General features: G+C 42.9%; 1 protein-coding gene across 1 annotated transcript in view; it reads left to right on the top strand.

Moving 5' to 3' along the window:
- The first annotated feature begins 3,729 nt into the window (after nt 1-3,729).
- The window catches only part of LOC311223941 (eukaryotic initiation factor 4A-II-like), a 51,948-nt gene continuing 38,382 nt past the window's right edge, over nt 3,730-17,295 (top strand). Inside the window, exons 1-2 of the mRNA XM_084308717.1 lie at nt 3,730-3,810; nt 6,865-6,928. Coding sequence (XP_084164843.1) covers nt 3,782-3,810; nt 6,865-6,928 — 93 coding nt within the window. The 5' untranslated portion in view covers nt 3,730-3,781. The remainder of the gene's footprint in view (nt 3,811-6,864; nt 6,929-17,295) is intronic.

The following is a 17,295-nucleotide window of genomic DNA, read 5'->3' as shown; positions in this document are numbered from 1 at the left end:
GCTGCAGCTGGTCACCTTTTTGAAAATGGGAGCATGGTCTCTCGTAAATCTCATACTCTCATCTGCACCTTGACGTATTTACACTGCTTACTTGCCCATATGTGCATACTCAGAGTTAATTAGATTGTTATATTGTTTACACTGCCTATTTTATTTTTTACTTCTCCACTGTACTATCTATGACCTGTATCATGTCTTCTACTATCACATGTACCTGTACCTCCCCTCCCCCATGCTGCTATGATGCCTGAATTTCTCTAAGGTGATCAATGAAGTAATATCTTGGCGGCTGGGTGGCGCAGCGGACATTGCGCTCATCACCAACGCAAGAGACACTGGGTTCGACTCCGGCTGTCGGCGTTGCCTCCGGCTTGAGCCAGCCGTCATACTAACTCAATTGGCAGAGTTTGTCATAATCACAGCACGGGCATACTTCACTCCCCCTCCTTTTCCCCTCACGTTCTCCACACGCTCCTCTTCATCCCCCTCTCCATCCACTACACACTCCTCCTCATCCTCTCCTTCTCCATCCACCCTCCATTTACCCTTATACGACCAGCATCACTTAACTTCACGCCACTTAGCCCGGCTGCACTCCATCCCCCTAATTCACACGCGGTCAGGCACCTCACTCTTCACAGCTGCACCCTATCCTCCCCTGATGAGGTGCCTACTTCTACTTCTCGACGCTGACCAGAAGTCGTCGTGGTATTAGATACCAAAGTACCCAGGTACGACGTCTCTACCTGAAGCTCTGCTGGAATCTACTCTTTGTATTGCCTTGACAACAACAAGTTACAGGTTGAAAAAGCCCTCAGCTCAGAACTAGGCAAAATCTGCATATGGCTCGCCGACAACAAACTATCATTACACATGGGCAAAACAGAGTCCATTCTCTTCGGTTCAAATAACAAACTCAGCAAGACCGACGGCTTCTCGGTTACAGTGGGTGACAATATTGTCACAAGGAAAGATGAAATTACCTACCTGGGTTCCATCCTAGAGGCTAATCTTTCCTGTGACAAAATGGCAGCCAATGTAATAAAAAAAGTCAACCAACGAACTCGATTCTTGTACCGGATCTCCTCTCTGGTAAACAAGAATACCCTGAAGACTCTGGCAGGAGCACTCATTCAAGGGTACTACGACTATGCTTGCACCTCATGGTACCAAAGCACCTCAAAGGCACTAAAAAACAAATTACAAACATCTCAAAACAAGCTAGTCAGACTACTGCTTGACCTTACTCCTAGAACCCACCTCACCCCTGCCCACTTTGACAACCTAGGATGGCTTAGAGTAGACGACAGAGTACAGCAACTTGCAATGGGCCTGGTCTACAAGATACACTACGCAACCAAGGTACCCATGTACATGTCAAAATACTTCCCAAAGGTCAGTGAATACCACGATCACAACACCAGAGGGAGCTCCACAAATCATGTTAAACCAGATTCGGCTCAAACAAGGGACTAAACACGTTTCGCAATTATGCCACATCAATGTGGAACGCCCTACCCAAAGCTGTAAAGGAATGTGAATCACTACCCACTTTCAAAAACACTCTCAAAGAACACCTACGGGAGACTGCAATTCGAAACTGGCCCCTACAAATGTTTTAACCCAGTTGTACAGTAAATGAGTATGTCTTTGTCTATGTCGAGTATGGCTTTGTCAGTATTCCAATGTACAGTGTACAGTGTCCCCCCTACCCAACCCCCCCCCCCCCCCCACCTCCAATGTACAGCCCCCCCCCCACCCAACCCCACCCACCCAACCTCCCCCAATGTACAGTTTCTACGTCAAATGTATATACACTCTTTTTCTGGACACTTTTTGTATCACAAACAGTACTGTATTTGCAAATCTGATATGTCATAAATGTATAGATGTAGCAGTACTGTCTATCTGTATGTCAATTTACAGTACGCATTATTATTATTATTATTATTATTATTATTATTATTATTATTATTATTATTATTATTATTATTATTATTATTATTATTATTATTATTATTATTATTATTATTATTATTATTATTATTATTATTATTGTTACAAAGGGTCAGATTAAACCGAATATATATATTTATTACTTGAGATATATTGTATAATATTTGTATATTGTCTGATATCCCTTGTATATTCTTTGTACATATACACGGAATATCCCTTTACATACCTAGGTACAGGCCAGACCATAATATTCGTTCTCCTATTGGACCGCGACCCCCTAGGCGCCACGGCCATACCCCCAATGTCTAGTTCAAAGCCACCGCTAAGACATGTCTCAACATGCCCAGGTTTGCGCAGTAATACGAGACAGAAATAAGGTTGGCCCTAGTTTATTCACCTTACGTATAAATACGTCGCAGGTGGATACAGCAGTAGTCTTGTCTTATCCTAAAACGTTCGTTCAACGTATCGTCCGTTCATTACGTTAAAGCCTTCATCACGAGTCAACGACCAAGTGAAGTGAGCAACCTTGCATCTAAATAGAGCACTTAGAACCGCGTGCGAATAGGATAGTAAAAGTGTCAGAGCTTAGTGAAATAACGTCAAGTTCGACCTAGTTAAATGTGAAGTACCGTGCACAGGAGAATCTACACCGGCAAATGCAGAGCCCTTTCCGGCTGGATTATTATTGCTTTGGTACCGTGGCTGCTGGAGCAGAGAACCGTCTACCCCACTGCTGTGTGGGATTTACCCGTGAGGAGCATCACTCGAGCCCGTCTCTAGGAAGAGGCTGGCTGGCTTCCATCTATGCTGTCGCGCATACTTGGATTATAGCTGCTGCTTTTGTCTGCTGATCGAGGGGAGTATATGTACCGACTCCCGTAGCTGGAGCTTATTGATTCCTCGTTGATCCAGACTTTTGCATCCGGACATTCCTCTCCCCTGCTGGCTTACAACCGGAGGGAACCCCCTTAGTATCTCCAGCTGACCTACGAGCGTGCCTTATATAATTCTTATGCTACAGGTGGTATTAATTATCCCCATCGTAATATGCTCATGGACTTACGCTCTTGACCTATTCATGCACATTCTTCGTCTTACAAGCGCGACTCTAATTCTCAATACTGTAATATAATATTGCTGCTCTTCTAATAAATATTCCAAACAGGACTTTCTTTGTTAAGCCGTGTTATTGTGTGGGTGTTCATCACATATACCTGTGTACTGTATGGCCAGTAGTAAAGTACATAACTCAGTAGTGGTTTAATGATACCATACTTATTCAATACAGTCAGGGAATTGTACCCCTCAGTTACAATTATTATTATTATTATTATTATTATTATTATTATTATTATTATTATTATTATTATTATTATTATTATTATTATTATTATTATTATTATTATTATTATTATTATATTGCTGTGCCAGGTTGGTTCAACACCCCCCCCCCCCCCCCCCCCTTCCCTTGACTGCCCCTGGTTTGAGTTTTAGGAAACCCCTTCACTGCTTTATCCCCAACTACTTTACTGCAATATACATCCGCTACCGTATATAGTTCTCAGTGTCGGATGCATGTTAGTTAGATGTGGATATTGTTAGTTTTCTTTTCAGACAACCGTTTGTTGCAATTAAATCGCACGTTCTATGATACCTGATGCGATTTTCGTCCTCAAAGTCTGTTTCTGTGTTGTTATTATTATTATCGTCCCCGCACCGTTTAGCCCACCACCGCCACCACCGCAGAAAGTAGTCCCGGCGGGCTGATCTGAAGCGCTTCTTCTTTCCATCGAGGAGCTTCAGCAGCGTCGGTCGGATCATGTCGAGCGAGTCTGCGGATTACACCAGGTACAGTAAACAGCCCGTTCTGATGCGGATCACACCAGGTACAGTAAACAGCCCGTTCTGATGCACAAACACACAGCTGCGTGCAGGATGCAGGGTGTGGGTTTGAAGCTCGGTGAAGCCCCCTGAGCTGCTGCAGCTGGTGGGGTTGGTACAGTAGGTACAGTAGGCCTGTAATGCTGTCATCTTAATGACAAGTGTGGAGATCTGCACATCTGCCTGCAGCCGGTGAGATCAGCGCAGTTATTAAATACCTAGCTGATATGGTCAGATGTTGAAATCTGTTGCCTTTCTTTGGTAAATTTGCTCAATTTATACCTAATCTACTGGCACTGCACTGTATAATCATCAACTACCTATAGTCCTATATACCCATAATATTACTGTTTGCATTCCTGTATGATAGCCATGTACAATAATGCTATTATACTGAATATATAATGTGTGTATATATATATCTACAAGTACTGTTGGATATATCTGCATATATTCCTGTTCACATGCCTGTGATATATATCTCCCATACCACTCTTACTAGGCCAGCATGCCTTATTACCATAGTATGTATACCTGTATCACTGTACATACATCAGTTTAGCATATATTACTCAGTGGCTTGTTATATATATCACATTTAATCACTTGTACATTGTATATATATATATTTCTTTGTATCTACTTGCCCCTTTTCTTGATCCTCCAATCACAGCTGTCGCTTACCGGGGAAGTCCGAGGTAAGCGACAGCTGTGATTGGAGGATCAAGAAAAGAGGGCAGGGTTTGAGATAGGTCCATTCTTCCCTCCCCTGTCTTGAACGTTGCTAGACCATGCTCTCTGATTGGCCACTGACTGATGCTCTCTGATTGGCCACTGACATGTGCGCCCAATCGCGTGACGAGCTGTGTCTTTGCCCATTTCCGGGTCTAACAGCCTGCAAACTACCTAACGCCTATGTAGACACCTGAATATGTCTAACAATAATTCAATGTGTCTAACTCTAATTCCTTGTACTCTACTGTGTTCATGATAACGTTGTGTAACTTGCTGGCCCGTCTTGATTCTCCATCTCCTAATATTGACATTTAGTAGTGGGACATGGCACTGGACTGCCGCCAGGGGGAGCTGGTGCGACGTTGGGCTGGTGACGGCAGGTGAGGCAGAGGCTGGCGGAAGGAGGAGCTCAGACAACGAGATGTTCTCTTCGTTGTTTTCCATTGAAGCAAGCAGACGTGTGGAGCAGGAGCTCCCGATACTAAAGACACGCAAAATACGACTCCCGTCACGGTGTGGGATAGTAACGTCGTATGCGATAGTTTAGCTTCCAGTATAGCGCTTAGGGTACGTTTGAACCAAGAAGAAGACGTCCTACTGCCGGAGAGTGCTGTGGATATTGCACGCGCTGCGTTTAGTAAAGTATAGGCGGAAGGCTAGGGGGTCGCACTGACCCAAAGCTTAGCTTCAAGTATAGGCCTGTTAGCACAGTTAGCTCGCGCGTCGCTCCACCGTCTCCCAGCCCCGCAGCGGACACCGCAACAGACGTCGCCGGACCGCACCCGCCTCCAGCCTTCTCCTAGCCGACAGCCAGTCCAGCTTTCGCCTGCCTAAACGTCAGCCCAGCCAGCCCCTTGCTATCACAGCTGACAACCACGGGACCGTTCGACGACCATCTCGCAGCACGGACATTCGTTGCGGGAGCAGGCCAGCACTTGGTTGGTACACTCAAGCCAGGTACTGTTAGCGCTCCGAGCGCTGGAACTTTATCGGCGAACATTCTCCTTTTCGAGAGCATGCCCTCTTAAGGGCGAAGAGAATAGATACGTTGAACTGGCACGTGCACCAGTGACTAGGGGCGCCCCAACGTTTGTTGTTTTGGGTAATGCCGGCTTAGATAGGATTTTTGTTTCAACTGTGGGCCCACTGTATTTTCTGGTTACATGTGTTGTGCGGTTAAAGGTTAGGGATGCACGATAATTATCGGGTGTGGGAGGGTGTGGGAAGTATTAGGGGAAGTGTGGGTGTTTGGGGAATTACTGTAAGTCGCCCTGGAGGGCAAGAAGGACCAGCGCACCACCCCTAGGTTAGTAAATCCTAGGCCCCATCCACTCCCTCTGCTAAAGCTCCACTCTAATACTCCTGCACTACAGTCGGGGACTCAGCCGGACTCAGATCTGCTGTGTTCCCACTACCTGGTGCACATCTACTCTCATAAAGTAGGGATAATCCACCCTTCTACACCTAGTTTATCACTGGTTAAGCTTAGGCGACTCTTTCGAAGTTGGTTAAGGTTAGAGTTTGGAATCAGGGCTGGTGTTCTATCGCCATGCTCTAAGACAAACTCTAAACTTAACCAACTTCGAAAGAGTGCCTAAGCTTAACCGGTGTAGAAACAGGCGTCACACAATTGGGCGCACATGTCACATGAAGTGGCCAATCAGAGAGCGTCTCCGCAAAATGCGGCTACGAAAAGAAATAACGCCACGCTGCCCCCGATACTTCCTCGGAGGTAAGCGACAGTTGTGATTGGAGGATCAAGAAAAGGGGCAGGGTTTGAGATAGGTCTATTGTGTTAGTATGACGACTGGCCAAGCTGGTAGCAACGCCGAGAGCTGGGCTCGAACCCAGCATCTCCTGCGTTAGTGGCGAGCGCCTTGCCCACTGCGCCACTTAGCCGCCCTACATTGTATATTGTTAATGCACTTTACTGTTACATTTACACGCCAACTTCTTTCCGTTGTACTGTACTTGTGCTGTACGATGACAATACATTTTAATCTAATTTAATGTGCGGTCACTCAGTGATAGCTTCAGACTTGTCTTGTCAAATCCCTCCTTGATAACTTTCACTAACTAGAGCTAAATATCTACCATCTTGTCTATTTGGCACAACTTGACATTTGATCAGCAGGCAGTTGATTTGGCAAGTGACACAAAGAGACCATGGTTGTTTGAAGATGCCTCTTGTGTGCAAGATGTTGAACACGCTTTGACCACACAGCTCCGATGTGTTATTGATAAAGAAGGGTATAACGTTACCCCTCCTTCCTCTGCCCTCCTCAGCTCTAGAGACAGAGACCATGGCGGGGATGGACCTGAGGGGATGGAGCCTGATGGTATCATTGAGGTGAGTTACAGTAGAGACTCCACCGTAATACAAACACCATGGCTTGATTTAGTTGAGCTTTCAGCGAGAGAGACCTTCTTCAGAACATGCTGGAGAGTGGAATGACACACAATCCAAGTACACTCCAGAGTGGAGGTGTGAAAGAGTGTAGACGGGTGTACTCAATTAGCGATCAGCAAGTCTTATCAGGTATTGTCAACAGAGTCATGAAGATGGACCAATTGTTATGGTCTTAACACTTGAGGGCCCACATGTGGGCCCTCTTGAGGACGATTTCCCCACCGCCACTTTGCCGACCTCTAGTGGCTCGGGTGTGCATTTCTTTTAATACAATGTATAGAATTAAAGCCATATTTGTTGCCTGTCGATAGCCGTTTCAGGCGACAAAATCCGCTCAGCGGTTCTCGAGTTACATGCCGATATGCGAGGCGTGCGCCAAAGTACACAGCAGAGTCACATTACCACCCCCGACTCCCGGGGCTCTAGCTCCGTCAATCATTTGGCGATCTCAAAAATTATTGGACAGGGTTGTAGCCCTTTCCAATGATACCCCAGCTGGGGATTTACGAATCAGGGATCTTGATGAAAGATTACAAGCGAAAACGGGAAGAGAAAAAACGCAGAATGGATTGAAGTCTGAGGAAAAGGAAAACAGGAACGCTACACAGTTTACCAAAATCGCTCCTAATCACTCGTTTCTGAATGGATTTTTATTTTGGACATGTACTACATAATACTTCAGGCTATGGACCCAGTGTATTTTCTCAGCCATACCGTACCATACCATATTTTCTTGGAAATATACTTTTGGATATTGCAACTACTAAAGAAAAACGTGAGTAACAAGTTTTTCTACAAACTCTATTTATTAATTTTTTTAAACTTAAATTTTTATTAACATTTATAGACAAACAACACTTACACAAAAATGAAACTAACAACACAATAAGAAAGAATGCAGTGAACATAAATGGTTACATGGGTAGCATGGTTAGTTGTACGGTTCTGCTACAGTTGTTTTTCCAGGTACTTAATACAAAGACTGATTGTATACCGCCCTTAAACAGGCATAAAAAAAAATACCTCCTCAAAAGGATTAAATACTGACTAAGGCAATCATGTGTGATATGGGCCTCAGCATGTGCGTTATCCTCTCCATATCCTGTATCTCCTCTACTATTCCTACCCATTGTGCTATTGTCGGTGGGTCTTCCTTGTACCACAGTCTCGTTATTGCTTTTCTGGCCGATATCAACATTATCTTTATTAAATACTTGTCCCCCCCCTGTATTCCCTCGTGTGTCAGGTCCCCTAAGTAAAGCACCAGTCCCGTTTGTGGTAATCCGTCAAACTCTATTTCATTAGCACTAAAAGTGATCTTTCCTTATTGTATCAGAAACTTCAGAATGTTATCTTTCAAAAGAGACCAGGCCTATGCATGTGCTATAAGTATAAAGTATAGTATTTTGGTTTGCAAGAAAAGTATGCAGTCCTCAAAAACGAAAACAAAAATGGCCAGTTTTCTGCCCAAAATACCATAGGCCAGAAGTGGCTTTGTTATGACACTGCCTTGGTTTGCGCTGATGGCGCAAAGTTTCAGTAATTCAGTCGGTCCTTTGTAGTGCAATGTTTATAATCTTTTCCTCAAACTGAGCTATGCAATCTGACACATGAGGAGACAACAGAGCCCTTCCCCCTTTTTTTCATGACATGTTTGCCCACAATCACCAAATTCATAATTACCCCACACGTAGTTCCTGTTTGCTTAGACCACCCTTTTCCCACACTTCCCAATCTCAGTTTTGTTTGCTCTACCGAGGGTCAAAGTTGTGGAACTCTTTGCCTCCACATATTTTGGAATTTTCTTTTCTGAAATTCAAAAGAGCACTGAAATCTCATCTCCTAGATCACCAATACTTCCCATATGGACTTCCTTTACAAACTGTGGTCTGATGGCTTGTTGTATTTTGTTATTATATTTTCGTTTTATTATATATTCTTCCTGTCATTAATTGTTTTCTCTACCAGAAATCGTATGGCATGGGGTGCCTGCTTCGGTGTCTATGTAGGCCTGCTTGTGTGTGTTTGTTTGTTTGGGGGGGGGGGGGGGGGGGGGGTTATATTTTATCTTGATATAATGTAATTTTGCTTCCTGGTGAATGCCACATGTAAGCCCCTTGAGGGTTTTTAGGCAATTCTCCTACACATCCCTTGTGGATTATATTGTATTATATATGTAATTGTTTTTATATGTGTAAATAAACAAACAAACAAACAAACTGCATTTTCAGGTGACCAAAATTAGGGTCCTATGGGTTTCTCCAATTTACCTGCTGGTCAATAAATCTTTGCATGGCAAGTCACCTGCATATGTCAGATTGTGTAGCTCCGTTTGAGGAAAAGCCATACAGCAAACAAGTCAAGTCAAGTCAAGTCAAGTCAAGTCAAGTCAAACAGTGCTGGGATTATAAACATTGCACTTTACAAACAAACTGAATATTGCATCTTTGGGCCACCAGTGTGGCCAAGGGAGTGTCATAACGAAGATGGCAACATAAACTTTTTAGATTTTAAAAACTACCAGCCAGAGATTTTTTACCAGACAAAAATTATAAATAGCTTTTTAGTATATCTCTTATATTGTGTGTTATCTCCACACTATGGTATTGCTTGTGCCAGCACAGGAGATGCGATTACATTTTTATTTATTATATATATATATATATATATATATATATATATATATATATATATATATATATATATATATATATATATATATATAGGCTATATACAGTACATATTTAAGTCAATATCTTTCTTTTAAATAAAATAGGCTCAGTGTAACTGAGGGGTTACAAAACCCTGACTGTATTAAAGATTGTGATAGATTAAACCACTGCTAGTTATGTACTTTAATTACTGGCCAGACAGTACATCGAATATAGATGGTGAACACTCACAAGAACACGGCATTGACAAAGAAATAGTATTTGAGGGTATTTTATTATTATGCAACATTAGGTTACAGAATGAGAATTAGGGTCGCGCTTGTATGGCGAAGAATATGCGTAAAGTCAGTCAATAGCATGAGTCACTAAGAATAGCAGGAATCCTACGATGGGTCTAAATTGACACCACCTGTCGTATAATAGCAACTATATAAGGCAACGCTGGTACCGCCTGGAGACAATGGGTTCCCTCCGGGGTGTAAGGCCTGGAGGGTAGAGGAATGTTCGGATACTCAGTCTGATTCAATAAGGAATAAAGAGACTCCAGGTACAGGAGTCGGTCCTTGTAAATCCCACGATCAGCAGCAAAGCAATAATTGTAATCCAAATGCTCGATAGCATTGATGACAGCTAGCCAGCCTCCGTCCACGAGGCCAGCCCGAGTTGTAATCCTCACGAGGTTGAATCCCAAACGATAGTGGAAATTAACGAGGCTCTTCTCCGGGTACCACGTTCCAAATCAATATAATCCAACCGGTAATGGTTCTGCAATCGCCGACGTTGGTTCTCCTGTGTACATGTCCAACGGTTCTCCGCCTAGGACTCCTCGGGTGTGGGCACGTATTTAGGCCACACACCCTGGCTAAGGTACACTAGCTAAAACACGACGAACCGCTGGGTAATGCTACACACGAACGAACTGTGGCTGCACGATATACAATAAATGAATGACTATTTACTTCACATTAGATTAAGTCGAACTTGACGTTACTGCATTAAACTCTGACACTTTACTATTCTATTCGCACATGGCTCTCAACGCTCTGTTAGACGTATGGTTGCTCACTTCACTGTTACCGAGCACAGACAGACTTTAGACGAACGCACTGCTGTTGTGCGCAACTGCGCCGTATATATACTTAAGTGGTTATCTAGTCCCAAACCGCAGTCTTTGTCTGGTATCAATACGCTGTCTCCGGGCATGTTCTGACATGCCTGAACTTGTCTTTGAACCTGGCATTGGGGGCCTGCGAGCTGGCGCCTAGGGGCGCTGTCCAATAAGGAGAGCGAATATTACTCTGGTTTGAACGCAGGTAAAGGGATATTCCGTGTATATATAAATAATATACAAAGTATATCAAACAATAAAGGTAGATTCTCAGTTTTAATCTGGCCCTTCACAACACTCAGGAATCAGGATTGTTAAATACTTTACAATATTTTTGCTAATGAATTGAAATATTTGTTATCATCAACTATCCAGTTCGTTTTTATAGTGTAATGCTACTTCAAATCATTAAACGTACAGGGCTGAAGAGATGGATGTCAAAGCTTCTCAATTTAAGGTGGGGGGTATTGGACTCAGCCCCTCCCTTCCAGCTGGAGTTGACGTGAAACACGAAAGTGATCAAATGCGAGCGAAACGCACACTGTCGAGTCCTGGGTCTAGGCAGAATCACGAACAGGGGCTTAAGAGAAGTTATTTATAGTTTGAACGTGATTCATTGCGCACTAGTTAGATTATACGTTGCGCATGTTATAACTTTGAACGTCTGCCATTTCCACCGCAAAAAGGCATACGAGTAACAACAATACGATGCGTCAAGTACACTTTAATTATATTCATAGAACATATCTCACCCCTAGGAAGCTGTGTGTGATGGGTCTGGTGGCTGACTCCTGGTGCATGAAACAAAGCGGGGCTCGCAACTCACTTGTTGTTCCAAGGTGTTTTAATTGACAAAAAGGCACCCTGTGCGCTCTGAGGGCCGCTGGCAGCCACCTGCACATGTTCTGGGAATGTCCACCGGTGGCTCGATTTTGGAAAACCATAACCATTAAGCTTTCGGATATATGTGACAAGTCCACTATCCGCAACAACACTACTCCTGAATGATGTCTCCCAGCTGCCGGCTCCCATACAACAAAAAATGGGGGGCGGGAAGAAATGGCTTTTGTAATGTCTGTGGCAATATAATTACATTTTTATATTCTGTTTTTATTATTTCTAATTGATCTATTATTGTCTTGTTATTATTGTAATAAGTTACTGTCCTGTGATGTCTTTTTATTAGTGGTGGGACTCGATTAAAAATGTTAATCGAATTAATTCAAGACTTTATAGTTAATTAATCTAAATTAATCACATTTTAATCGCATATCAATATTTGATGCGAAAAGCAAAAATTTTCAATTTAAATGAATTTTGCTATACGAGTGAATCAATGAATATACATTATACATACGTTTAAGCAGCAAAATCCTGTATTAGCTAGACCAGGGGTCAGCAACCTTTTTGACATGAAGTGCCTGTTTGAAATATAGTTGTAACTAGTGTGCCTCAACAATATTCCATGCATTGTAAAAAACATTTCTCATAATCAGGTATTTTTAATGATAATTTTTACATTATTACATCATTATTGTTATTGTTATTATTAACAATATTATTATGATGGTTGTATCAACCCTAAATCTGAGTTGGGGCGTGGGTGCAATGCAGACGAACAGTTTTGCTTTACTGAGCTCCGTTATCTGGGGGCTGTAGTTGGTCACTTTAAGCTGCACACCGGAGCATCTTTTAATCCAGCTGTTTGCTGTTCTCTGACATTTTCTGACATTTCGTTGATGCGTCGCTCGACACTTCAAGCTGACATGGGGATATTTTTTATCCTTGATTTGATTGTCTCTTTGTTTGGCAAGCCTTCAAACAAAACATCTGAGCTACAGAGAAAAGCCTCCTTGATATACTCGACTTAAAAAAAAAGAACCTGTGGGAGGATTTCAACAAGATAAATGCGACAACAGTGCAAAATATTTCACTATAATATTTCAAAGCAAAAAAAAAATATATATATATAATTTTCTTTTATTTTTAATTTTTTTTTTAATGCTGCCCCCTGTGTCAATGAAAATGCCCCCGCGTGCCTATGCAGGCACGCGTGCCTAGGGTTGCCTACCCCTGAGCTAGACCAACAGATCATCAATGCAATTTTTAACAAAGTGCAGCAATTTTAGGAATAATATATATATATATAGCGCAAAGGACCTTTTGTAAACTCAAGCACTTTCGAGGTAAAAGTAAAACACAGTACTTTCAAGTACATTACAGAAGAGTTGACCATTGAAAAAAAAAAAACTCTTGATTGATCTCAATTTCTCTTATTTTATAAAATGTTATGAACAAACCAGAATAAGAAAAAAAGTAATTTGCGATTTATTATACTTATAGCACATGCATGAGTCTGGTCTCCTTTGAAAGGTAACATTCTTACTAGTGCTGTCAGGCGATTAAAAAAATTAATCTAATTAATTACAGGATTTGTAATTAATTAATCTAATTAATCGCATTTTAATCGCATAACCATTTTATGCCTGATATTCTATATTCTATAATCATATTTCAAATTGCAAATTGGATGGCAGAATTCAGTACTGTATCTACAAAACCTTCTGTTTAATCATCTTCCATCTATTAATTTGCTTAGATTTTTCAGGTCTGGTCAATTTGAGCATAGTGTTATTCACAGTCAAAGATAAAAAAAAGAATTGTATTGATATTCTCATTTGGTTCATTACAATTTACTCAAGCCTAGTAACAGATACAGTATTTCTGACACTGGCAATACATTCCCTGAGATCCATAGATGTCCCTAGAATCAGATACCAAGAACGTGCAAATGGACCATATAAAAAAAAGTCTGTAATGTGTATTCTACGTTCTTATGGAATGAATGAGATAAAAAAAAAAGAAAAAAAATCTTTTTTTTTGTAATTAATTTTGAGTTAATTTTCATAACGCGATCATTTGCTGTGTAATTAATTCATCTAATTAACGCGATAAATTGACAGCCCTAATTCTTACACAATAAAGAAAAGTCACTTTTCCTGCTTTGGGAAGAGAGAGAGGGGGGGCAGAGAGGGGGAGTGAGAGAGAGAGAGATAGGGGGGGCAGAGAGAGAGAGAGAGAGAGAGGAGGGGAAAAAATCATCATGCGATTAAATGCATACATTTTTAAAACTTTTAATTCTTTCTGTAGTTAATTAATCGAAATTAATGCGATAAAGTCCCAGCCCTACTTTTTATGTATTATTATTGTATTGTGTTGTGTTTCATGTGAAAAAAAGAAAAAAAATTGTATCACAAAAAAAACAATACGATGCGTTGTGGATATCTTAGCCAACCTACTGTTCCATGTCATGACTTGTTTGATATTCATGTTTGTAGCTTAATATGACTATTCATGAGTCTCTTATGTTGCCTCTCCTTGCGGTTCTCGACTGATGGGTGTCTGTGTGACGATGTTTGATTGACTTATAGTTAGGGATGCACGATAATTATCGGGCCGATATCAGCAATTATGACGTCATCCCGATAAACCCGATAACGTTATTGATAGCTCCGATAATATAATATATTTTTTTGTAAAAAAAAAATCGGTGTGGGTGAATTGGGATGAAGGGCGTTTGTTTTTACTGTAGGCTCCTCCCGTTTTGCCAGTACAGTGGTACGACTGATAGCGCGTGGTTTAGGAAGAGGGCGTTTTTACACAAATCCAGCGCTCCCTTTCTTGGCTGTGACGTAGCCACGTAAGTTTCAGACGCAGCGCGGATGTAAACAAAGATGGCGTCAGTAGTGTGGGAATAGTTTCAGAGGAAAAAAGTTTGCTTGCTATTTGTAACAAATGCAATGCAGAAGTTCCACGAGGAGGGAAAAGGGCAACAACTTATAATACATCCAACCTAACAAGTCACCTGCAACATCACCACCGCTACGACGGTGTGTTATTGTGTTAAAGCCTAGAGCTAAAGCTGCTGCAAATCTAGCCCCTTTCATGACTGTGATGCAACCCTTGGTTGAATACGCAGTCACTTATTGCTCCGTGGTAGCCAGGTTAATTTGCACCACCAAGCACTGCTTAAAAGCTAGCGGCTTGAGCCCTTGGGTCATTTCTGTCAAACTACTTTAATTTAGCAAACGCCTCGTCAATAGGTACAAACGCTGCGGGTTCCTTTGTAGCTGGCTTTGGATTCACATTTAGCTGCTCGCGCGTCGTCGCAGGCTTTTAACACACCATCGTAGCGGTGGTGATGTTGCAGGTGACTTGTTAGGTTGGATGTATTATAAGTTATTAACGGATTGTGAATTTTCTGATTCAAATTATATTTATTTGGAAAAATAAATATGGTCACTTTATCAGTCAAAACTGTTGTCTTGGCTTTGTTTTGTTCATGGTAGTAACGCTCATGTCATGATAAATCTGGTTAGGTCAAAACTACAAGAATATACATTTAAAAAAAAAAGTGTATAATACAATAAATATCGGGTATCGGTATCGGCCTTGAGGAGCATAAAGTTATCGTATCGGGGTCAACAAATCAATATCGTGCACCCCTACTTATAGTTATATATACGTTACCTATTCTGTTTTGTATATGGGACTATTTAAGGCTTTTACCATTGGTCTAACTGCATGCCACTGTGTCGACGATGCCTGATGGACCTGCTGGTTCCTAATTAAGTACACTCGTCCACACCTCCCGTGAGTACAAATTAAGAAAAAGGATACGCTCTTTAAACACGAAGCGGTTCTCATAATCCTCCAGTTGAGACCCATCCGGTGAGCTGTGTTCCAACACGTGTTTCCCCGTCTCTGTGGAGTGAAACCAGTTCTGCTGGCGTGGCCCTCACAGGGCTCCAGGTGGAACTGTTCTGCTGGTGTGGCCCTCACAGGGCTCCAGGTGGAACTGTTCTGCTGGCGTGGCCCTCACAGGGCTCCAGGTGGAACTGCTCTGCTGGCGTGGCCCTCACAGGGCTCGAGGTGGAACTGTTCTGCTGGCCTGGCCCTCACAGGGCTCACAGGTGGAACTGTTCTGCTGGCCTGGCCCTCACAGGGCTCCAGGTGGAACTGTTCTGCTGGTGTGGCCCTCACAGGGCTCCAGGTGGAACTGTTCTGCTGGTGTGGCCCTCACAGGGCTCACAGGGCTCCAGGTGGAACTGTTCTGCTGGCGTGGCCCTCACAGGGCTCCAGGTGGAACTGTTCTGCTGGCGTGGCCCTCACAGGGCTCACAGGGCTCCAGGTGGAACTGTTCTGCTGGTGTGGCCCTCACAGGGCTCACAGGGCTCCAGGTGGAACTGTTCTGCTGGCGTGGCCCTCACAGGTCTGCTGGCGTGGCCCTCACAGGTCTGCTGGCGTGGCCCTCACAGGTCTGCTGGCGTGGCCCTCACAGGTCTGCTGGCGTGGCCCTCACAGGTCTGCTGGCGTGGCCCTCACAGGTCTGCTGGCGTGGCCCTCACAGGTCTGCTGGCGTGGCCCTCACAGGTCTGCTGGCGTGGCCCTCACAGGTCTGCTGGCGTGGCCCTCACAGGGCTCGAGGTGGAACTGCTCTGGGAGTGGAGCCCTGAGGAAACATGGATTCCTCCACTAACTTGTTCAGTCAGGAACACTTGTCATAATAATTAAAACAAGTATTGTGACAAATGCTTATACAGTTGCATTTGGTGGTATAGGCTCTGCTCTCAAGGCTGTAACAGGTTTGGTTGTGTTGATAATGTTTAAGAAAAACAGGCCTATATTTTGAGTTATGATCTTCTTAAATGCCTAATTAACATAATATATATCTTAACTCGTCAACGTTGTGAATAAACTCAACATTTAGATGGTGACATGAATCACGTATTGTGTCTTTTTAAGAATAATTAGGCCTATAACTACTAACTCACACTTACACACACAGACACACTCACACAGACACACCTACACAGACACACACTCACACAGACACACTTACACTCACACAGACACACTCACACAGACACACTCACACTCACACTCACACAGACACTTACACTCACACAGACACACTCACACTCACACAGACACACTCACACAGACACTTACACTCACACAGACACACTCACACAGACACACTCACACAGACACACTTACACAGACACACTCACACAGACACACTTACACAGACACACTCACACAGACACACTTACACTCACACAGACACACTCACACAGACACACTTACACTCACACAGACACACTCACACAGACACAGACACACATACACTCACACAGACACACACTCACACAGACACACAAACACAAACACACTTACACAGACACACACTCACACAGACACACTTACACTCACACACACACAGACACACAAACACAAACACACTTACACAGACACACTCACACAGACACACTTACACTCACACACTCACACAGACACACTCACACAGACACACTCACACAGACACACTCACACAGACACACTTACACAGACACACAGACACACTCACACAGACACACTTACACTCACACACTCACACTCACACAGACACACTCACACAGACACACTTACACTCACACAGACACACTCACACAGACACACTTACA

This window comes from Notolepis coatsorum (assembly GCF_963971535.1).
Source record: "Notolepis coatsorum genome assembly, chromosome: 2".
NCBI classification, from domain to species: Eukaryota; Metazoa; Chordata; class Actinopteri; order Aulopiformes; family Paralepididae; genus Notolepis; species Notolepis coatsorum.
The sequence above is the reverse complement of the archived record's forward strand: the minus strand, read 5'-3'. Positions and strand labels throughout refer to the sequence as shown.